At 40.1% G+C, this 24939-nt stretch overlaps 1 protein-coding gene and 1 long non-coding RNA gene across 4 annotated transcripts in view; one reads left to right on the top strand and one right to left on the bottom strand.

Annotated features, from left to right (window-relative positions):
* Positions 1-5548: 5548 nt before the first annotated feature.
* On the bottom strand, positions 5549-6861 carry LOC132069750 (uncharacterized). Its single transcript, XR_009417821.1, has 3 exons — positions 6817-6861; positions 6477-6584; positions 5549-6377 (listed from the first exon to the last, which is right to left on the bottom strand). It is a non-coding gene; the product is annotated as an uncharacterized LOC132069750 (long non-coding RNA).
* An 8559-nt stretch (positions 6862-15420) lies between these two features.
* The window catches only part of DIAPH3 (diaphanous related formin 3), a 203317-nt gene continuing 193798 nt past the window's right edge, over positions 15421-24939 (top strand). Inside the window, exon 1 of one of the 3 annotated variants that reach the window (XM_059466391.1) lies at positions 15421-15478. In XM_059466391.1, coding sequence (XP_059322374.1) covers positions 15458-15478 — 21 coding nt within the window. In that variant the 5' untranslated portion in view covers positions 15421-15457. Of the gene's footprint in view, positions 15479-16422; positions 16576-24939 lie in introns of those variants that run through there. The other 2 variants (XM_059466390.1, XM_059466392.1) reach the window with 2 other exon arrangements.

Genomic DNA, 24939 nt, shown 5'->3' with positions numbered 1-24939 from the left:
TGTTAAGGTTGGACATGTCCTCCCAGGAGATGTCTCTGCTGAGATTATACATCTACACCCAACACTAATCAGCTCCACAGACTTTTAAAACATGTCACTTGGCTAACATTGAAGGCTGTAAAGGAGAATAAACCAATCCAAAAAACCACTTTATATTCTCAGCCACTTGACAGTGAATAGATATAAAGATAGATTTAAACTTGTTGAAATTGTTCTTAGACTTTTTAAAACTGCATTGCTAGTCTTCATTTCCACTTTTACTGCTTTCAGCTAATTTTCTGCTGAACACTAACAGTAATCAGGTGTAATAAGAAACAGAAGAGGACTCACAAAACATATGGACTACATTTTACAAAATTAGACATAATCTGGTGTGTATGTCCAAATTATGCATGCAGAAACTAATACAAGGTAACAGACTGTGTGCAACACTAATACCTGGCTTGTACTGCACAGCAGGCATTTGATTAATGAACTGCATATTTCAAGGTTTGAGTGTCTAGTTTTGAAAATTTAGCCCATGTATCCATTTACTACAAGTAACAGTAATGAGTAAACCACTTTTACTCTTGTTGTCTATTTAAATGATACTTATCCAAGTAAAATAGACAGACATTTGGACAACAGGACAACGACTGTTTTATCTCCTTTCTTCTCTATCTAGAGACAAGTATTCCATAAAGCAAGAACAGGAACTACAAAAACCAGTTCACATACTGGAGTTTGAAGTGTTTTCTGCAAGGAAAAAAAAAGAAAAAAGAGAACTCATACACAGCTTGTTTATGACAAGAAGAGTGTAAACACACATCTATTTTATTTAACTTGCTAATCCTCTGACACAACTTGTGAGGTGTCTGATCAGCAGGCTTCTTGTTCATCTTCCGCTGTAGAAGTATCTCTGCTTTCCTTAGGGGTACTGACAGCTGGCAGCAATCAGAGCCATCTAACTGCTAGGATCTCATTTAAAGGCAATGACATTCAGCTACAGAAATGAAAATTACTTTAATTCACTCTATTGTACTGTGCATCTCAATGAAAAAAATGCAAACTCTCTTGAGAATGGAGACATTTAGACCCTTTCTTCTGGAAAGGGTTTTGTTCACTAATCAGTACTTCAGAGGTGAGCAGTGCAGGACATTCTTGTTCTTGAGCAGGCCTCAGGCATAAAGCAGCTACGCCTATCATAATCCACTTTGGATATGTTGTCTTCAAGTTCAACATTAGGACACAATCTTCTTCAGAATTAGCATAATTGTTTTATTTGTTCTCTTTCAAACAAAGGCAAGACATTTTTCAGCAAATCACACTTTTGAAACAAATCCCTCCACCTATCTGGATTTTCAGCTCATTCAGGGCAAGTCAAGTATAAGTTATCCTATAATGTGCTGGAGTGCTGGAGTAGAGTCTTGTGAAATTTCCTTCTATCTTGTCCTCTCCAATTCTCTAAGAAAGTCAAGCCAAAAGGGTTTTTAATGACAGAGATGGAAGGTGAGAAAACTTTTCCTAAAAATTTCAAGTGGTATCAAGCTTTCTCAGCATATTGTCCTGACTTTGAAAAATGTTAAGGGCTTAGTCTCCTAGACCCAGTGTATATTAAATTTCCTGGAACTACCAAGTGGCCTTCCAGCAATTTTCAGCTTCTCCCAGTGTGAGGTTTTGATATAGCACAACTCCCTAGAAAAGTGAAAAAGACAAACTGAATGTCCCAGTGCTCTAGAGAACTTTATATATTGCTGGACTGATGGACTAACAAGAACCAGTGATGGGACTGGCACAATCTTTTTCTATGTCATCACTTGTAACTTCTGCAGAGCAGTGGGGTCTATTTTGCTTCTTAGCATCTAAGTAATTGGTTACCATAGTATGACCAGGCCTGTATCAAAATTTCAACCCATGCATGTCTATATCATATGCTTATCCTCTTTCTTGTCCTTTAAGTTTCAGAGCATTGTAGGCTTCTTAAACATAAATTGGTTCTTCTGAATTCAGTTCTCAGGAAATGCTAGCTATGTCACACTTCTATACATTAGTTCTGAATCTTCAGCTGTGTATTTCAGTTTCTAATTTCAATCAGGATTTTTATTAGAGGTCTCCTTTTTCCTGGCATTACATATTTGGCTTCTGTATCACTAACAAATTCTTACATATTTTCAGACTTTTTTTTACATTCATCCTTCATGCATTTCACATTTGTGTGAGAGGCCCCACCCTCTGTCCAGCTTCATAGTGTATTGACATGATGAAGTTACTTAACAAGTAGCTTAAGTTAATTAAAAACTATGAAGCATAACAAGTGACAGAACCAGATATAAGTTAAGGACATCATGATTGCCATCCTTCTAATTCACTGCTTAGATGGCAAATGTAAGTGTTACTTAATTTTTTTGTTTGACTTTGACAATCCAGGTGAAAATTCTAGTAGTCTTTTACATGTCCTATTTTTCAGCTCAGATTTTTTCTGCTACCATTTACTCACAATACTTTTGTTCAGTAGCCACATCAGGGCAAAGCACTTGGATGATATCTTATTTATTCAGTGACAAGTGCCAAATGTTTCTGCATAATAGAACACATATGTAGTTCATTCTTTGGCTCTCTAATTCAAACCCAGTTATTATAACAGTAGATTCCTCACATTTCTTTCTCTCTTTTAACATAACATATTTGCTATAGTCCAAAACAATTTATTTAAAATATTTAAAAAGTTGACTGTTCCCCATTTCATATTAATTGCATAAACTACTGATCAGGTTACCCAGATGATGAGCTGTGCTAAAATTCCACACTGAAAGAGATGCACAAGCCAAAGTACCCAAAGCTTTGAGTTGTCCTGTACCAAAGTAGACAAAAGTCCAGTTGTGGGAGCTGCAGTGACAGGCTGCAGAACTCAAGTTGTTTCCATGGAATATTCTATGAAAAAATGTATCAAGCAAAACCTTGGAGTAGGGGAGAGCTGGTATTCTATCTACTCACTACCCAAATAAATAACTCCACTGATCCAGAAAACTGAGCTATAAAAATTAATCAAAATATTATCAGTTCTCCTGTATACACTTTTTTCTGCCATTTTTCCTCATATCTGTATACTTTCCCAAACCTATTTTGCAACAACATGTTAAATTTTGCACATAGGATTAGAAGGCATGCATTGAGCAGTTAATAATGGGTACTTCCTTTTTTTCCAGTTCCATTTCTGGCCCATTTTCTTGGTATTGTAGAAGGTCTTTGTACAGTTTCCCTAAACTGAGTATCTCATCAGTCAAGGCCTAGGTAAATCAAGAGTAGAGAGATTAAAAAATGCCATTAGTTCAGCTGTTTATTATTTTTTCCTTGAGGTGACATCAGATACAAAACCCTTGCAGCTTAAAACTGAACCAAGATATATACTGCAGCAGATTGCCCATCTGGTGTGACTGCAGAGTATTAAAATATTCTGCAGGCTATCAGCACAAGGACCAGTCAAAATCTTTGCAATCGCCCAGACATCTTATTTCACACTACACAGAGTTGTGTGATCTCCAATTAAGATGTTCAGAATCACCATTATTAGCTTGTGATGAATGTTGATCATATCACCCAACCACAACAGTTCTGCATTTCAGCTGTAACCGTCCAGCTAATATGAAGTTACTGAAACAAGGTTTTGATCCAAAATATTACAGAAAATCAGGAACTGTCATTTACAGAGTGTGAAATCAAACGACTTTCTAGACTCTGTTGAACACTGTCACTGTAGATTAATGTGATACAACTAAATGATTGCAAAGCCATGATTTACATAAGACTGAATCTGAATGAATATAGCTTGTATAATCTCCCAGTTTAAAATAAATGGTTATACAACAACAACTTTGATTCTAGATACACAGATCATTTTCCTCTATTTCCACCTAAAACATAAATGAATAATTATATCCATTCCCACCTCCCTCTCAGAAGCCATGCTAATGGACCTGGGCATAAAACATTCAATTATGAGATTGAGCACATGTATAGTCCAAAGCTAGAAAATACCACAAGTCTGAAAACTGTATTGAACAATGTCAATTATAAAGTATGGATTATTTACTAAATATGGCAAACATTTAGAAATTACAATGGGTACTTCGTTACTTGTAATACTAGTCGAAGACTGGAAAGTTAAGTATGAGAAGCAAGCATTGTTTATTTTGAAATATCTGTTCTGGTGAATTTTCTCATGTAAACACCAGCAGAAACTAACAGAGAAAGTCTAGAAATCAAACAGAGTTCAGGTGTTGTAGTTTTCGCATGTAACACAAGTATCAAGCTCCGTGTATTAATCAAGACATTTATTATTGTAAAATGCCAGAGCTGTTTAGAATGGGGGGAAAAAAGCAATGCCCCAGAAGCTTGCTGTCTCTTTGTGGAAGACAGACAGGAAGGAGATGAAGACTAAACCAGGAGCAATACATAACAATGAGAGAGGCTGTATTTAATTCTTCACTTCTGTGGGCAGATTGGCAATGGAGAATTCTAAAGAAAGATTAAAACAATTAAGTTGTTTGCAGATGCTTACATACGACTTCTTCATAGACTGAATACCGTGTGGGGAGAAGGCACAAAGGTACCTGTTTAGAAAACTAACATCTTCATGATGGGACTGCTGTCATGTACCTATTAGGGAGTTAATTTCTTAATCTTGCAAAAGTTTACAAAGTTGAATGCGAAGCTCTGCAAGTGAGAAAAAACCCCAATATATTGTAGCAGAAAAGAGGAAAAAAAAAGACAAAACAGAAAAATGGAATAGATTTTGCCAAGAACATGTTTTAGAACACTTAGGTTAGTAGCAGCATTAATTCTTTTAATCACCATCCAAGTGATTCTGTACAACAGGAGAGTGCATTTGCAACTTAACACTTTGCACAGTTTTTGAAGTAGTTTAATATCCATAATGATAACAGCCTGCAGCAAAAGGAGTAAGGGAACTAGTCATTAAACCTTTCAGGGAAAAAAATATCTGTCTTCAGTTTTCAGACTATCAAACCCCATTTTCAAAGACGTGCAGATTACCTTGGAAGTGTGATTATTCGAGATTTTATTCTCTGAGGATCACAAAAGAATTTTATTGTTAATTCCAAGGAGTCATTAGCATTGCTATTTAACTATATCTGTGATTCTGAATTAATATGAATATGTGTAATAAAATCTATTGAAAGGGAGTGAATTTATTGACTGAAGATCACTGAAATCCCCAGAACAGATTGAGAGAATAAGTTTTACCTCACCTGCTCTCAGCATTTAAATATACTCTTCTGGTCTAAACCAGGTATCAAAGCATCTTCTATAGTCAGTGAAGACATAGAAGGATCTCCAGAGGTTCTTCTTTCCATTTGTTCTAAATTCACATTTTAAGAGTGGATGAACTGATTTTTGTAGATGTTAGTTTTTCTTCCCTACATAAAAATGAGAACCTCAATTAAATTAAATTAAATCAAATTAAATGTTGATTCCTTAATCATAGAAAGAGTCTAGCTTAGTTCTTTACTGATTCTATTGTCCTTAGCCAGAGAATATGGACCTCTCCTACACATAAATGCTACAAAACTGCCACATATTTTGTTTTACAGAACCATACTACTTTGAAATACTCTCATTTCAGTTATATTGTCACTTAGTCACATCACCTAAGCAGAACTTGGAGTGATCATTACAGGGACAAGGAGTCTCAGAATGAGTAACACCATTGTGGGGGGGTGGAGGGTGGATGAGTCAAGCTCATGATTTGCTGAAGCAATGCAGTTTATTTGGGATCGGTACATTCCAGCACTCTGTTCTCAGCAACATTCCATACATAAGCCTGCCTGCTGCTTTGAGCTGTGAGCTCTTTGCCCTGCTCTTGCTTCTGGGCATGCTGTTCTTCCAAAAATACTCTTTTTTGGTATCCTATTTCCAGCAAAGAATGAAAAAGAGTCGACCACTGTACTGCTTTTAATTATGTGTATTTTGAACCATCTTTGGGGCAACATTCTTCCTTTTTCCATGTTGTAGTTCATATAAAGAAAGCTGCTTAAAAGTATGTGTCATGCACCCAATGCTGTATCTGGATTATTACATCTTGGCTGCCTTATTAATCTCCCAGCACCCTGCAAGCCTGTGCAGACAGATCTTCACATTCCCTTTCTTTCAGTGGGACAAAAAGAGGTCTTTGTTGATGCCTTTGTAAATAGAAAACCTGCACCTATTTAATGTCCAGATTTGAAGCTCACAAAACATACAGTAAATAACAATTTTACGAGCACTTAGTGGGGTATAGCGATTGACTTCTTGATGACCTCCTGCTTGATTTAAAATCTTGTCAAAGACCTTCCTTATTCCTTCAAGGAGACTTCCTCTTCATTGGAACCAGGACCAATGTTCTATACAAGGGGAAATGAACTCATCAATGAAAACAAATAGAGTTTTGTAGACAGATGTGAATAAAGAATTACATTACCTTTTCAGAGACCAATACGCACATTTACAATACTGGATTTTTTTTCCTCTCATATTAAGGGTGGCTGTAGAAGTAACAGACAAAGCTCTTGAGCCTCATGAGTTACTCATCATCCATACGTGATGGATTCCTGTGCATGTCACATTACAGAAAAGAAGACAGACTTTCACTCTGCCAGGTAAGAACCCTGTTGATCCCACACAGTGTGGGACTCCCAAGCTTCTTGTGTTTCATCACTGTGGATACACACAATCATCTCCAGCCCCTTGTTACAGTCACTGGAACTGCTCCTGACCCTGGTCTTGTTGCCATCCCATTGCAGGGGTTCCATACCGGTGTCTCCTATTGCAAAAATTTCATACCTTCTTGGTGTTTCTTGTGGGCATCTCCTCAGCACACTGACTCCTGACTCCTTCTCCCCCAGCCACCCCACTCTTTTATAGCACTCTTCTTCTCATTGGTCACAGCAGTGGCCTGTTAAAGTCAGGCCTGCTCCTAGTCTTTGATAATTGGCCCAGCTGCAACTCCTTAGGGGTAAGATTATTTTCTACACTACCTTTATTTTCTTATATCCTATCCCCCTTCCTCAGACTTGCTTCATCATTCCAAAGTCGCCTGACAGTCTGGACTACTGGATAAACCTGGCTATCACCGTCCTCCTTTCCTCTGGCTGGAATCAGTGGGATGGGTCCTGGCCAGCAAGGGCCCTTGTCCTGCTGGCCATGGTATCTCCCTCAGCACCACTTCCCTTAGGGAAAGCTGGTGTTCACCATGCCCTGACACCTAAACAGAGGCTGAGATTCTGCTCTCTCTAAATTTTAAATTTATAAGGAAACAATGTCAACTGGCTTTTACTTTTCTGGCAAATACACCTTGGTTTCATAAGTGTCCATTCTGTTTGGGCTGTCATACAATGAACCAAAAGCATCTTGAGACCCTATTGCCTATGGCCAGCTGAGGGGCAATCCTGTAATTGTTACAATAAAATTTCTTTCACTTGCCTCCCTCCCCTCAAACACATATCTGACAGCTAATTGCATCTCTAGGTCCTACAGGATATCACACTCCAATATAATCATATCCCCATTTCTGCAGAAATACTTTGTGAAAATAAGTTAAAGTGTTCATTTTTCTTAACCAAGAGCTTTCATTTATTATAACATAGGTGAAGGAAGATGGAAACTTATGAAGTTTGGTCTGATTCACACTGTCATAAAACTGCCACTTAAGAAACTTCCTAGGAAAAAACCCTAAGCTTAGCTGTGCTGCACTGGAGGACTACTTGTGATGCAAAGTACACCCTCCAATTACACTCTTTATCATCCTATGACAAGAGATGAAGCTACTATTTAGCATAAGAAAGACAGTGCATTGCACTCTGTAGAAATTTATGACTATGTGTGTTAAAAAGCCATTAAAATCAGGTTGTCCATTGAAACTTGAAACCAAGGAACAGAGCATCAGAAAAATAATATGCAGTTTGGATAGCAACAGGTGACTTGCATTACCCAAAAAGTTGCTGATTATGTTTCATATACGATGTATTTCAGGAATTTCCCTAAATGATATATATTGGGTTTTTTTAAAAAAAAGAAGATGCCTTTTTCTTAATCTACATGTACAGTACTTACTGTAACTGAATATTAAGTTGCAGTAACCATAATATGATTGTATCCACTACTCTGGCAAGAGGAAAAAGTAGACTGAGAAACTTAAAGATGGATTAGAATAAGAAAATCAGTCAGAGAGAAATAAAAGCTATATATAAACAAATTATAGTCAATTTTGAGACTTCTGCAATACATAACTAACACATAAAAAGCATTATATATGCACATACATATATGTGTTTATCTCTCTTTCCCTCCCTCCCTCTCTCTCTTTAAAAGATACATCTGTCAAAAGAAAATAAGGGATTTCTGAAAGCAAACTGTATCATGCCCTAGTAGAAAGTAATATAAATTATCACAAGGCAAAATGAAAGAATCTTAGAAGGAAATTTGGAAAGTGAATAATAAAAAAATACAGAAGTATATTAAAAAAGGAAAGCTATGAGGAATTTGGAGAGTTATCAGGAAGTAATGGAAGATAATTACATCTCAGAAGTCTGACAGAAGGCTTGAAATCTTTGCAGTGAACACCCTGAAAAAATCACTAAGCTTGATCACACTTCTATGGACCCTTATATTCACAAAAAAAAAAACCCCTTCAGCATGTGTGGGGGCATAGAATGTAAAAAAACAAAGATAGTGTAGAAGGTAATCCGGCCCCTGAGGAGTTGCAGCTGTACTAATCACCAAAGATTAGGAGCAGGCCTGCCCTTAACAGGCCACAGCTGTGTCCAATGAGGATGAGTGCTATAAAAGAGGGGGGAAAGCTGGTTGAGAAGGGAGCTGCTGTTTTCTGCCTGTGCTCTGAAGAAGAAGGAGTTAGTGCTGTGAGGAGATGCCCATGAGACCATGAGAAATCACCAAGAAGGTATGAGAGCTTTGCAATAAGATGACAACAAGCATGATTTTATCTCTGATTTTTTTTTTTTTTAATAAAATGGAATGTTTGCAAAAATTTTACTAGGAGTATAACTATAGAATAGGCAAGGTTTGAACAGATCATTTAATTCTTTAGGCAGCTCTGAAAATCCCACATGAAGTATAAAATTAAGTAACACAGTCTTTATTGTGGCCCATGACACTCAGACCATTTACAATTTATATCACCTGTCAGGCTTGGCCTAGTCACTTCAACTAAAGTTAGAACTGAAGATAATTTGGTCCATAATTAAATTACAAACCTGAACTTTATAATAATGTAGCATGCAACGTATCTTAAATAGTGCCACAAATCACATCTCAAATATCCTCGTAAAGATCCATTTGATGAACTGTATAATAGACTTCTTTACTGTTTCTTTCCCATCTAGGCAGTATTTTGAAGGAGGTATATTAGATTTCCTCAGCTGAATGAGAGGCTAGCCTAAAATATTTTGTGAGAAATTATTAGCAACTTGTAATCCACAATAAATTGATGAAGAAAACTACTTTCCTACTTCTTATATCCTCATGTTTTACAGGGTGACTTTGAAAGCTTCAAGGAGAGTGGTGCTATTCAGACTACAACTATTTCTGAAAGTCCTTAAATTCTAACTAGAAAAGACAAAAAATGAATCCATTGCATGCTAAATTTTGTTTGAAATTTCAAAAGAGTATGACTGATATATCAATAACAGGACTGTGGCATATGCTGTCCTCAGGAATGCCTTTCTTGTTTGTCCATTCTGGAGTAAAGATGGCTATACCTGCAGACTCTACTAAAACCTGTAGGATCTTGCTTTGTTGTTTTCTTCAGTAAAAACTTTCATCTTATAAAAAAAAGATGTTGTAGTATTTTCAGCGCAACTCTCAGTGGAAATTTTATTTAAGCTTGAGTCATTTAATTAGATCTTCCTAGTGGAAAATACTGCCATGCAAAAACCAGGAATAGACCTGAAGTCCTTTGTGCTTCTTTAAAATCCAACTATTTTTTATAACTGTTGCAAGATACACATTCCATTGACACTTAGTACTGATACCATCCTGCAAGTGTGGCAGTCCAAGACTCCTAGTGATAAGGATGGCAATCAGGGATATTCTGGTTTCCAAAAGTATTTCTTCTGGTAACAGAAATAAATTGCAAGAAATACGACCATAATATGACTTTCCTGAAATACAACCATAATACTTTTTATATAAGGAAGGGAAGAAAAGGGCTGTTTTCTGAAGACTCTAGTTCAGATGTTTTTAAGAAATAAGAAATATATGTGCCAAGATGTCTGATGAGTTCAGCTTTACCAACACTCTGATTGAATTATCTCAAAGATGCTTGTTTTTACAGACTATTTGCCAGGCAAGACAGCATTTTCTTTAATTATCTGTCCTTCCACAAGTCCCCCTCTACTTCTGCCTAAACTATTATACAAATATTAACTAGCACACACTACTTGTCTTCCAGGGTGCCACTGAATTATGGCAAACAATTGTTTAGAGTACTTCTAACTGTACATAGCATGCTGGTCAGTCAAGACAGATGAGAGCAAGAGCAGGGCTTTAAAAGAGATGCATCATAAGACAAGTGCCATCATACGTACTTAAAGCATCACATGAGCTCTTCTTTAATAATAAGATATTTTTTCTCAGGGAATATCAAAGAGAATTACTATTTTTTTAGCACTGTCTTGGTTTAAGACAATTTAAACAAGTGGATTTGCTAAAATGAGTTACCTCCCCTCAGTTTCTACCAATCCCTTTGCACAATAAGGAATGATTATGAGTAGATATAAGTGAAAAAATAACTATTTGCTAACAAGCAAAGCAGCAAGAGGCAATATATAGCAGTGAGTAATCACTAGATAGAAAATTGCTAAATCTCACCAACTCCAGAGGAACAGAGAAATGCCCAAAATGTTCCCAAATCTGCTGACCATGTGTAGGGAGACCAAGGGAGAATGGTGTCAGATCCTTTCCAAGGGTGCCTATGTGACACCCCAGTTACTTAATTCCAGGGTTTAACCAAGATTTTTTTTTGCTCTGGGTAGATACAAAGGAGACAATCCCAACCAGATACTCTTAAAAGGCAAAAAACCCACAAAAGTTGACAGGCAAACCTCATGAAATAAAGTAATATTGGCAAAAGAGTAAATGCAACATAACATTACTTATCACAGAAAAGACTTAGCCCAGAGAAAACATAACACTGAGTGGGTTTAAAGGTTATGGGAGAAAAGAGTTAGAAGAAGAAAGGGAGAAAACCAGAAAGGCAGGAGAGGTATAGAAAAACAGTCATAGCTCCCAACTCATGGGTAGCAGCGGTGTCAAACCCCAAGATGACAGAAGGGCTAAGAGACAACAGGCTCGTCCTGTGGTTGGGCTTTTAAAATCCTGGACCCAGATGGGACCTGCGGGTCTTGGTCACTCAGGGGCTGGGTCAGGCAACACTGGGGCTGCTCCACCGTGCTCTGACTGACACACACTGAGGGGCTGGGGGGTATTGGGGGCACAGCACCCCTCACCATAGCCAGCTCTGACCCACGCCCTACCACACATTCCAAGCCTCCCGAGATGCCCTGAAACAGACTGCTTTTCCAGTCTCTGGCAGGCGGCCACGGGTGACGGTGTGGTCTGGGAAACAAAGGGACAAGGGGGTGGCCAGAAGAGCTCTCCCAGTAAGGTCGGAGCTGGTGCAGGAGCTCTAGTGGCCGGTGAGAGGCGCTGGCGGGCTGGGGTCAGCTCGGGCGGCTCCTCCTGCTGCCCAGGGGTCGGCTGGGGCGGAGCGGAGCGCAGCGCTCTGCGGGCGCCGGCTGCCCCAGCCCAGGAACCCGCTCGCTTGGCGAAATTCACTCGGAAGCTGCTTATGGTGGCGAAATGCAATTTTTTTGAGTGGATACTGTTTCATGCCCAGAAAAACAAACAAAATGCCCAACAGGCAAAAAGCCAACTGCCCAAAACAAGCCCTCTGAAGCAGAGCCCGCACCTGCAGCAGCACTGCCAGGCACAAGCGCAGGCTGGCTCAGGTGCCCCAGCCTTGTAAAGGGACCCGGGGACCGGCACCTCCCAGCTGCCCTGCAATGCCAGATCTTGGAATCTTCTGGGTCTGAGAAAGACAGTAACAAGTTTGGGGCAGAGACAGATATGGAATATAATAACATTCTGTGTTACCCACCACAAGCATTTAGCCTGAACTCAGTTCTCAGAATCTCTTCAAATAGATTCAGATAATCAAATAGATTAACAAACATAAGTTATCCTGATCATGAGCTTAAGCAAAAGAAAAATTCAATCCTTTATGAAGAACGATTAAAACCAAAACGCCTTTTTATCACATTTTAGTAGACTTACAATTCTGTAAGCTTTTGCAACTAAGATCATAACCATAATCATATATCAGAAAATGCCTAATACATTTTTCTCTTGTAAGAACTTAAGGTCAGTGTCGTATTAGTTGGCAAATTCCAGTTCTTTCCTTTTTCTGATTATCATGATCTTCAAGGATAGGTTTAGCTATGGATTTTAATTTTTCCCAGTCTATGCTAGAAACAGAATGTAGAGATGACACATACTACTACAAGGGGCAGTGACAGTGACTAAAGAAGAATCAAATTATGTGCAAAAAAGCCAAAATAATTGTTTGTTTTACAGGAAATAAAACTAAAACCAAATTTTTGTCAATAAAACTTTATTATTTGAACAGAGTATGAATTTTCTCATAGCTGTACCATAAATTTGTTAATTTATTAGTATGATAAACTTACAGCCATGTTCCTTAGTAAACTTAATAGGCTAGACTAGATGAACAATTTGAGATTTTATCTTCCCATTATCCTAATAATGAAATAATATGTTTTGCGAGCCACCCATGCTGTGAAAATTAAGTAAGATCTTATCCACAGGTTACATTTAAGGATATTACATTGCAATAAATTTAAAATACTAATGAGTGTTGTTTCAATATAAAAATACAACTGTTAAAGACTTTCTTAGATAAAACAAGAATCAATTGCCTCTATAAGACATGAGGACAGGCCATGTTTTTCTAAGGTAATTTTTATTGGCCTTGTGAGTTAACAATCACATATGTTTTTGTAAGTCCAGTATTAACTTTTTGAATAAGATGGTTGGAAAGGTATAAGATACATATTCAACTGGTACAACTTAGAAATAGCTATGCAAGTTTGAGAGATTTGGGCAAGAATTGCCTGTTTGGGGGCTTTCCATGGGAGAAAGAAGACATTTTCCTGAAAACACGTTTGCCATTTGCTTGTCTCTGCCAAGCCACAGGAGCTGTGGCTAGGAATGCTTTCCTTGTTAGCATACTTTAATAGAGCAGTAATAAACTTGTAAAAACAACTTTTTTTGTTGCTTGCTTTGTAAAAAGAATAAAACTGCTGAAAAAATCCTTCATAACTTTTATGTGACAGGTCAAAAGGATGAATCTCACAAAAGAACAGTTAATTGACTGTTTTATCTTCTTCTTATGGGAAAGAACTAGGTGTCTCCAAATGAAATGTGGACAACTGCCTAAACACAGGAAAGGCTGCCTTTGAAATACTTTGTACAGGAATATATTTGGAAAACTGCCTCTCCAGAACAATGAATATTAGGAGAGTATTCTTTTCTTTTTTTTTTTTTTTTTTTTTAAGTCATGAGTCACAGTATATTAAAAAAAAATAAAAGAGAGCTGGAACAGAATGCTAAAAGCCTAAATGAATCCATCAGTCTAAAGGACCACTTCTGCAAATGTGCATGGTTAACTTTATGCGCTTACTTTGTCTCGGACTTTCATATTTGAAAAATTCTCATTCAGAACAAAAATAATGCAAAATAGCCAAGCTATTTGCATGCCCTGGACAATCTTCATGGTATGACTACATAGAATCTCTGCACAATTTTAGTATTAGTGATGCATTTCTTTCTCAGAATTTTTTCCGCAGTCATGATTAATCTTAGTAAACTGAGCTGTTGCAACAGTGTATTTGTTCTGTGAAACACCTAATGAGCACAAGAGGGGCAATATAAAATAATAATAATAGATCAAAAGTACTAACATTTACTTTTGGCTTAGTAAAACCGTCTGATAAATTATTCCCTTCAGTGTTTCTCTGTTATTGCAACACAGTACCTTGGAAGTGATATATTGGCACAAGCCGTTGTGTTCTACCACAGTGCAATTAGGAGGTCCATTTAAACAGCTTTATCATATGCACACATAGCTTGATTAATTTTCTAATCAAATGTTCCAGGAAATCATTAACCATGACATTAAACACTGTTCTGCTAATTATACTCTCCACAAAGAATTTCAATATAAATTTACAAAACATCTATAGAAAGGTGCCAAAGAATGAAACAGTTTAACTTATACAAATAATTACAGCATCTACTCTGCGTGGCCGCACAGCTCCTCGCCCTGCAAAGGCAGAGTCTGGGGCTGAATTCTGCTGTGTTTCACCAGAACTCTGTGTACTGGCAGATGTTACATTTTGTAGGTCACTGCCTGTGTAAGTCATGGTGAAGGACTGAATGACGGAAAAGAAATTGTTCTGTTTAGGAAATACTCTAGCGGTACAAATGCTGAGTATTAGCATTTTCTTAATGATCCCTAACACTGAGATTTGGAAATAGATTTTCTCATACATAAGTCTCCAGTTTGCATCATTATTCTAACTACTCTTAATTTAAAATAAAGATAAATGCAAGGTATTGATTGCAGTAATGAGAATTCAATTGCCTTGTAAACCATATGCAATTTGCTAGTTTACAGCATAATGAAATCTCTATTTATGTATTTCCCCGTAAACCACAGTGTCTTGCAGGTCTTTCAGTGATGGAAAACAACAGATTGCATTAAACAAATGAAGACTGTAGGTACACCTGTTCTTTTGGCCTTGGCAGAACAGTTAGCAGTTCCTCCACACAGACTGTGTCCATCACAAAACAGAAACTCAGCCGGAGGAGGATGATGGAAACACTGCCACTGCTTTGGATAGGGACTGTGTCTCTTCTGTGTCATTCTGCCTTAACCCAATACCTCCAGGCTGGTATAAAAGTAAAATGAGAAGCATTAATAATATATAATATATATAGGTATGTATGTATATCTATTGCTCTCTACAGCTACCAGAGAAGAGGTTCTAATGGAAGTGGGGGCCAGTCTCCACTGTGACTGCAGGGCCAGGACCAGAGGAAATGGCCTAAAACTGACACAGGGGAGATTCAGATCTGTGGAGGGATGGAATGTAGGAGAATAGTGCAGAAGGCAATCTCACCCCTGAGGAGTTGCAGCTGCACTAATCACCAAAGGTTAGGAACAGGCCTGCCCTTGATAGGCCACAGCTGTGTCAAATAAGAAGATGAGTGCTACAAAAGAGTGGGTTAGCTGGGTGAGGAGTGGTTGGAGTTTGTTGACTGTGCTGTGAATGGAGCTGGGGGTTCGTTGGCTGTACTGTCAAGAAGGAGTCAGTGCTGCGAGGAGATGTCCATGAGAAACCGCCAAGTAGGTATGGGACTTTTGCAAGATGATGACAACACAGATCAGGTATTAGAAAATTATTCTCACTGTTCAGATGGGCAAGTGTAGGAATAGGTTGCTTGGGGAGGTGATGGAGTCCCTGTCCCTGGGGGTGTTTTAAGAGGTGGTTTGGATTTTTGGACTGGATGATTGTAAAGGTCTCTTCCAAAGCTGAGTCTAAAATTTTGTATAATAATGTATATTTACATATAAAAGTCAGTGTTCTAATGATATAAAAAGGTTATATAGAAATAGATGAACCACTTTTCACCTGTTAAACAGCGGCTTGAGGTAAGGAATCGGAGTTTTTAACAAAGCCACTTGTTGGCAATCAGCATCCTAGGCCAAAGAGGTGAGGGACCGGCCCCGTGATCAGATCCCGAGCATCCAGGCTGCAGAGAAGACAGGATTTGCACGATGAGGACACAAACTCTCCCCTCCTCCGTGCGTCCGTGCGCGCACCCCGGAGGCGCCGTTACCGCCCCCCGCGGGCCGCTCCCGTTCCCGGCGGGGCGGGGCCCGGCGCGAGCGACTGACTCACCGCGCACGGGCGCGGCTCCCGCCAACCGGGACGCGCCGCCGCGGCCGCGCGGGTGCGGATTGGCCGGGGCGGGCGGGCGGGGGCGGGGCCGGCGGTGGCGGGACGGTTCGGACGGCGCGGACGTTGCCGCGCTCCGCCAGCCGCGGCCGTTGGGAGCGCGCGGCGCGGGCGTGGCGGGATTAGAGCTTCTCCCGGCTAAATCCTGCGCTGCGCTGAGGCCGCGGCTTTAGCGCTCAGCCCCGCTCCTCCCCCCGCGGCGCCCTGCTGGCCGAGCCCAGCTAAGCCGCGCTAATCGCGGGCGCCCAGCTCGGCCGGGGCCGCCGGGCCTGGGCCCGATCGCGGGCGGCGCTCCCCCCTGCCCATGTCCCTTCCTCGCTCGTGCGCGGCCATGGAGCCGCCGCGGCCGCGTTACTGCGCCCCGTCCCCGCCGCCGGGTCGCGGCGGGCGGGAGAACAAGGGGCTCCGTCCCCGGAAGGGCCCGCCGGGCACCGGGAGCGCCGGGGGTCCCGAGGAGGCGGCGGACAGCAGGAAGCCCAAATTCGTAAGTACGAGCCGGTGCCGCGGCGGGGGTGCCCGGGGAGTGGGGCCTGGCGGGCCTGTGCCGAGGGGCCCGGCCGGCCGGGCGGTGACACCCCCGTGTCTGTCCCTCCGGGGCCAGTCACTGCCCGGGGCCGGCCGACACCGGGCCCTGAGTGGGAGTACGTGGCACAGTCAAGTTCAGCTGGGCTTCCAAGGCTGATCCCGCCTCGTCCAGCTCGCCTCTTGCTCGCCCCTGTGAAAGGGTGCAGGAAGTTTTCAGTTCTCTCCCGAGAACCTCATCGCAAAGGTTCATTGCCTTTGCTTGCTGCGTGATAGCCCTGGTTGCGAGGGGAATAGGACAGACTTCCAGCTCTTAAACGGTGTTACTTCTAATAGGACTGTGGAGTTTGATTTTTGTTGTGGTTCTTTGGTGGGTTTTTTGCGTGTTTTTTTTTTCTTAACCTTGAGTGATATAAACTCTGCAGTGTAAAAGCTGTCTTTGAATTTAAAGGACTTAGTGAAGTTCTCTTCCATAGGCCCACTTTTACAAGCTTTTTGTTAGCACACCAAGAAACTGGGAAACTCAAGGTGGCTTGTCATGAGATAATGTGTCTGCAAGATGTGCTCTAACCAAAGCGTACCCAGAAATAACCAGTTTTTGTTTGGACATGATGAAAATTCCAAGCATTAGAGTTGGGACCAACGTATATTCTACAGGCCTTGTATCCACGCAATCAATTGGGTTGGAAAACACCTCTGAAATCATCAAATCTAATCTGTGACTGACCACCACCATGTCAACTTGACCGTGGCACCAAGTGCTGTGTTGAGTCTTTCCTTAAACACTTTCAGGGATGGTGACTCCACCACCTCCCAGGGCAGCCCATTCCAATGTCTCATCACCCTTTCTGTGAAGAAATTCCTCATTATGTCCAGCCTAAACATCCTGTGGTGTAGTTTGAGACTGTGTCCTGTTATCCTGTCGCTGGTTGCCAGGGAGAAGGGGCTGAACCCATCTGGATACAACCTCCTTTCAGGGAGTATCTGCCGCATGCAGAGGAAATGCACCCTGTGCTCATATTTAGGTGATGCATGTTGATCTTTGTTCAGCTGTCCCTGATCCCACCTGCTCTAAACTGTATTTGTTACATAATTACAAAAGAGATACCATAATGTTTATATTAGACTCTTGATTCTAAGGTGTATTTATGAAATGTTCAGTACTTGAGTGCCTGGCACTTGTGCACAGGTTCAAAAAAGTTAGCCAATAAGCAGTATCAAACAAGCTGGCCAGACCTGTTCTGGAGGGTCACAGCATGCTCCTGGAATATTCCTGTTTGCTGCAATCTTTTTGTACTGTGGCTGCAGAGACTGCTGTTTGAACCATGTCCCTGTGCCTTTTTCTGTATGTGAGAATGGGCATCAGTGAAACTGACCAAGAGGTATTTGCTTGGCTTTGTAAGTGGCTGTGTATCTATTCACTGGGGACACGGGTGTTTTAGTCAGGCAGGTGACATGGCCCCTCGCTTGATGAGGCTTTCAAAAGGGCTCATGATTGTTCTTGTATTCTGAGTTAGAAATAGCAGCAAGATATTCTCAACAGGTCAAAACATCAAAAAAGACTTTACTGGCAACCTCAGACAATCAAAGATCTTTGGCAAAAGGTTTAGTGCAACATTCAATCAACATAAAATTCATCTCTAAGTATTAACTTAGCCCATTCGACTTTGCAGACTTTAAGCCCTTTTAAGTTACTCAGAAATTCTAAGAAGTGGGAATTGGAAGAAAAAGGGAGAGGAAGACAAAAATATATAAAAAAGGACGTATAGCTACCAGCTGCTGGGTTCCAGCAGTGCTCAGCTGACAGAAATTCCAAGGGGAGGTAGGGTGAAGACATGTGCTTGCCTTGTGTTCAGCTTTAAATACCCCTTGGCCTTCTGGGGCCCCTCCCCCAGGTGGGACTTCTGTGTGTTTGGCTGCTCAGGAGCTGGGTGAGGGGCTCCAGAGGCCAGGTGTGGAGCATTGCCTCCTCTGTGCCAGGGACTGGCAGCCACTGTGGGGCTGGGGTACTCCAGGAGTGGGGTGTGTGTGCAGAGCAGGGCATCCCTTCACCAAGGCAGGGCCCAACCAGCCCCTTGCCCCACACACACGTACCCCAAAATGTCTCGTGACACCAGATCGCCCTAGTCTCTCAAAATATGCTTTAGTATATGATCTGTGAGGAGAAACCTGTGTGGTCTGGCCACTGTAAAAGATTGGATGGTGTTGTTGCTGTATGAGTTGAGAGTTGGATTATTCCTTTTGTGAGAGTCATGGATTTTGTGTGTTTGTGACTGACAAGCGCTCTGGGTCAAGAGAGTTGAAGTACTACTAGTACTTTAACTGCCAAGTTCTTATGCAGGTATCACAATGGTTTTCATTTTTTCCTATAATTATGTGCTAAAACAGAAGTAGCATGTTGCCATCACATTCAGTTTTGCTAATCATGTGTTAAAATGGCAGTACAATAGTTTATAGGGAGAAGAACGTGGATAGATATGTGATAAAAGCCATTGAGACTTTTTTCTTAGATGAAATCTCATCTTTTCAGTGAAAGCAGGCCTTTTCTCTGGTGCAGGTGAGTTTGTTGGGTATATGTCTAGGACTCCCAGGCTGTGCAAGGGTGATTTTGATAATGTTTCAATATAGGTATCAGCTGACTGTTTTTTTAAGGTCGTGGTGTTGAGGTCACAGCTACAGAAAATAAAGGAGGCTGAATTTGGGGTTCTGACTCAGGTTTATAGGGTATATAATAATCTTGTAGGTAGGTGTGAATTTTGATAATTTTTTTTTGCCTCTTCCTGTTCCCCTGCCCAGTTTCTCTTTAAGCAGGAATAGGTGAGAATGCCCTTAATTCATCAGAATGCTTTGTCAAGCTGCAATTTTCAAAAGCGCCATAGTTCTAATGATAGTCCTATTTTTCATCTTTAAATAATGTCTTAAAGCAAAGATTTTATCCTTGGATGTTGATAGGGACTGCAGAAGTATGGATTGAACATGGATTGTATTCTAGGTGTGCCATAAACTCACTGGCTGACCTTATTGCTCTCTACAACTGCCTGGAAGGAGTCTGTAGTGAGGTGGAGGTCAGCGTCCTCTCCTTAGTAACAAGTGACAGAACAAGAGGAAAGGGCCTCAAGTTGCACCAGAGTAGGTTTAGATTGGGTATTAAGTAAACTTTCTTCACTGAAAGGGTGGTCAGGCACTGGAAGAAGCTGCCCAGAGGGGCAATTGAGTCACCATCTCATAAGATGTTGAAAAGATGTATAGATGTGGCACTTTAGGATGTGGTTTAGTGATGGACTTGGCAGTGTTTGGTTTATGGCTGGGACTTGATGATCTTAGAGGTATTTTCCAACTTGACTTCTTTGCATCTTACTCTTTCTGTAATACATCTTCAATGTAATTTTAATAGTTAAATTAGTTTTGTGTCCGATTGTGTAAAGCCTGGCTCTCATGCCTTTGGGCTGTCTGTAATCCAGTCTTAGATTTAGTTTATGCCCTTTTCTCTGTCTGGGGTATTTAGAGTGCCATACCTCATGTTACCTCAGTTTTATTTCGATCTGTGTACATTTGTCAGATTAAAGTAGCTGTTAGATTTATTGATCTCAAGTAATACAGATTATGTGAATGTAATATTTCTCAGTGTTCAAGGCTTGAAAATAAGTTCCAGGTTGGACCCTTCCAGTCAATGCAACATATTGATCTGTCATAGCAGATATGCTAATCTGGAAAATAATTTGATTCCCTGACAAACCTTGAGGTAAAATTGGATTGCTTATTGACAAAGGTGACATCATTAACATGCATCTCGTCTTTTTTCTCCCTTCTAAAGAAAATTCTTTTTTAAAGTGGGGAAAATACAGTTTTTAAAAACCCACTGCACATGAGGGGTGGAGGGGGGAGAAAGAGGCATTGGAATCAGCCACTCTAACTGTTTAGCCCTGTCAAATGAGGCCTTCATGGACTCTTTTTGAATAAACTTCTCAAAAGAAGTGAATGAGTTTCAAGTCTCAGTTGTCTTGGTTCTTTTGCAGAATAATTTTAGATACTTTTTTTTGGAGGACTGATGGTTCATTTTGAGGCATATACCAGCATGACTTTGTTCAACGGGTCCAAGTTTTTAGAGGAGTGGAACTTCTAAAAGGGTAAAAGAATTTCTGTGGTACTGTGGTATACTTCAGCTTATTGAAAGCTCATCCCTAAACCCCTTGTGGTTTAGGATCTTGTGAAAAGAGGAAATCTACAGAAGGATGGCAGATATTTCACCTGTTCTCTATGTATACATTGATTGAGCAAGAAACTTCTGAAATCTGCTAGGGCAAGGTGGGGCAAAAAGCAATTGTTTGCCACTTGCTCTCCTTGATTTTCGCCCTGCTCCCCCACCTTAGTAATGTTTGAAAAACATTACAGTGCATGCTGTATTACGTGACTTCCAACTGCACTTTACAAATACTACGTATTGCAGACAGTGGTCATCAAGAGATCAACTTCAATTTCTAGCTCAAATTAGAGGTGTTTCTTTTAATTTCAGTCTAGTGTTGACCTGACTTCAGTGCCTTTCAGGTTATGTTTTTGATTAAGTTCTTTATGAAATTTATGAGTCGAGAAGGGTTTGTTTACACCAATCTGTTAAAAATAGACAAATTAACAGTTGCATTTAACAGTGTCTATAAATCAAAGAAAGATGTAGTTAAGAGGAAAAGCACTTCCATTTCTCTGGCATAGAGTAGAAAGGTAAGACCAATCTGTGTCAATATCTTTAATTACAAAGTGACTGAATTATTGCTGCAGTTATGCTGCAGTGTAAGACCTTGAATCTAAATTAGTCTTTTAAAGAAATGATTGCTGAACAGATGTTACCTAAAACACTTTATCGCAGCTTTGTAAAATTGTAAATTCTTCATGCTGTTATTTTTGTTGGCATGAATTAACACTGTGGGTTGTGATACTAAATTTTAGTGCTGTGTTCTAGCACTTTGTTATGTGATTTTACCTGTAAGCACCAATTTTGAGTTTAACTCATCAATGCCTAAAGAATATCACTGTGTAGAACCTGTCATGTTAAGGTAGTTTTGCTCCTGATTGCTTTTCAGACTGCTTTACAAGCAGCAGAGACAGAGTGTGTGATAAAGCCACTATCTAAATGCTGAAGTAGTATATTGGAAATTAAAAGCAAGAAATGGTGTGCAGTTTGTAAATTGCATTTTCAGACTGAGGTAGCAAAATTACTGAGGGAATATTGTTACAAAGGAGATCCTAAAATGATAGCATTTTCTGTAATCATCCAATTAACTTTTCTCTGAATCTACAGGTTTCCTTCAGTCCTTGATTTGGTCTTCTACTTGTGTTTTTGCTGGAGAATATCCTTTGGGGGAAAAAAACCAGCTAGTGTTGAATCTTTTTTTGGTGATAATATTAATGGCAACGCATTCTTGCTCACTTTCGAATTTACAGAGGTGCAGAGGGTTGTGATTATATGAATATCCCTAGTCTTTGTTTGTCATGTTTCAGTGTGCATATTTTGTTGGTCTTTCTGTTATACTAGCAATGCCCATCCCTGCCAGGCATGATCTGAGTTTACGTACCAAACAATCTGTGTTTAAACTATCTGCTTTCATTCAGAAAGTTAGATGTGCAACATGACTTTGTGCTTGTGCCACGGTGAAAAGACCACTTGTGGAGAATATAGATGCTGCTCCTTTTGGTGGAGTGCCAAAACTCTTAGATGATACCAGACTATGCTCAGTATGGTACTAGGTGGGTCTTCACTGGTTCCAGGCCACACTGCCCTGTAGTGCTGGTGGAAAAGCTGAAGACATGGGATCAGAGTCCAATGTGAGATGTCATTATCCTGAATTCTGATCCTGTTTGCTTGAACTGCTTGTACCACACCTAGAGAGAATTTTGTCCATAAATATGCATATGTAAAGGCAGGGAAATAGATGTAATGACACAAAAGATCGGACTAGTACTGTTGATCCAATTAAGTAGGATTTGTCATTGCTTTGCTTCACTGTCTCTACCTGGATTTGACTGGGGTAATTATATAGGCAATCCCTCAAGTTATTACATTCTATCTATAAATTATCTATCTATGTATTACATTCTATCTATATATATATATACTATGAACTTCAAGTGTGTACTGCTGTTTGGATGTGCAATATAAGATCATCATCATTTTGTGTATTGATACCTGGGCAACAAGGTAATGTTACTCAATCACCCTCCCTGGTTCGCCCCTCCTCCCTTCCTTGCTTTTGATGCCGAGGCAAGGAGATAATGCTGGAGCTGTGCAAAAAGCTGTAGCTATGCGGAAAGTAGTAGTTACTTTGTAACAGGGTGTGTGAACGAAGCATTTTTTAGGAATCAGCAGATTTAGCAGAACAAGCTAACTGCAAAAAGCTAACCACTGTCTGTTTGAGCAGACAAGCTTATAGAGCATGTGCAGAGACAGAGGTGAAAAGTTCACACCCGAGGAAGACTTCTGAGCCTTCGTCCAAAACGACCACCAGGAGGCTGATGACCACCTTGTTCAGAAACCACGTATGTGCTACAAGAGCTTATGTAATCATTAGAAAATATGGAATTAGAAATTAGAATATGATAATTAGAATATATGTAATTAGAAAATATGTTACAATGTGGAGGTTAGGAAAGTATAATATGCGCATTAAGTAGAAAAAGTATAAAAGCTTATACTGTGCGAAGAATGGAAGAGTGAGTTTGTGGTGGAGCTATCCCTCACCACTCACTCCTGGCGCTGAATAAAAAAATACCTGCTCCATAGGCCTTATTCTGTGGAGTACAGTTTTCTTGCCCAGTTTTCAGGCATAAGTATGACAATAAGATTCTTTACTGTGGATGTATATGGAGCTTAATAGTGTTTGGCTTCCTTTGGCTGGGTGGTGTGAAGGTTGCCTCACACCTGTCTTCATCATGTGTGACTTTTTCAAGAGGCACAGTACTCTTTCTGTCTCCGGAGCAGTCATCTTGTTGCTGTGCTTGTGTTGTGAAACTCAGCCCTTGTATCCTGCTGTACCTTTCAGCTTCTGTTTAAGACTCTCACTATCTTTGGAGTTTTGCCAGCTCATCAAGAACACGGTATCACGTGCTGCATGTGTGTGTATATCCTCTGTTTTATGACACTGGTTATTTAACAGTATGCCTGAGGGCTACTCATAAGGCATACTCCCATAAGGGCTAATTCTGTCAGATTGCTTGCTTTCTTCAAAAATGATATACCGGTGCATTTCTTTCTCATTGGACTTAGCTTCAAGAGAACTGCTTCTACTCAATTGCAAAACAAAATGACCTCTTCCTCTATGTTCTAGACTAAAAACTAAGGTACACTGAGGAGTGCAATTTTAAAATTTAGTTTATAAAAGTGTTTGTATATCTGAAGACTAAGGAATGGTGTTACTTATGCTTTTCTAACTGTAGGTGCAGCTGACAAATCTCTCCTTCTGAACTGTCCTTTGTAACTCTTTAATCTCTTAGTGCTTTTGTATATCTCTGACTAGAAAACACAATGTCAGCATATTTAAAATATTGATAATTTGTGTTTCTGTTTTATATATCTACTTTCTACATGATAAACAGTCTGGAGGAGCACTTGTACATAGCTTCTATGCCTTCAAATCAATAATTTTGTTATTGTGGAGTAGTTCATGGAAGACTCAGAATAGCATAGAAATATTTTCATCCATTGTAGCATTGAAGCAGTATTCTGTAAAATTACTTAATGTTTTTAGCAGTGACTGAATATTATAGGAATATTACTTAAGTCATATTTATTTACTTGCAGGCCTGTGTTTAAGGCAACCTGTTCACTTGAGCAGAATGTCTTTTGTGAGCTGATATATCTGAGCCTGAAAATAGAAATATGTCCCTGTGGTAATAAAGCACTCCAGCCTCTACCTGGTATTTACCTGACTCCTAGTCTAGTTATTTGTACCCTTACTAGAAATATGTTTGCTTTGGCTGTCAAGAGTAAAAATATGCTCTTGTTCTTGAGCCACAGCACTCCTCTATATGCAATGCCATTAAAAGATCCAGTGTGGTGTGTTTCTTTGTTGTGGTTTTTGTTGTTAAGACCACATGCAATGTTCCACGTATCTGTATCCTTGAATGCTGTAGGAGACCAGTGAAGCTGTCAATTGATTTTACCTTTCACAGCCTTCTCAGTAGAGAAGGACTTGGTGAGGGAGTGGGGAAAAAGAGATCCCCAGTTCTGTTTTAACCAGCCCCTCTGACTGAGAAGCATTATAACATAAAGCTTACTAAATGAGTATTTAGAGATGTCTTACAGCAAGTCATTCAGCCTTTTGAATTCTGCAAGAGC

This window comes from Ammospiza nelsoni, chromosome 2 (assembly GCF_027579445.1).
Source record: "Ammospiza nelsoni isolate bAmmNel1 chromosome 2, bAmmNel1.pri, whole genome shotgun sequence".
Taxonomy (NCBI): Eukaryota; Metazoa; Chordata; class Aves; order Passeriformes; family Passerellidae; genus Ammospiza; species Ammospiza nelsoni.
Note: the sequence above shows the minus strand (reverse complement) of the source record. Positions and strands in the feature narration are given on the sequence as shown.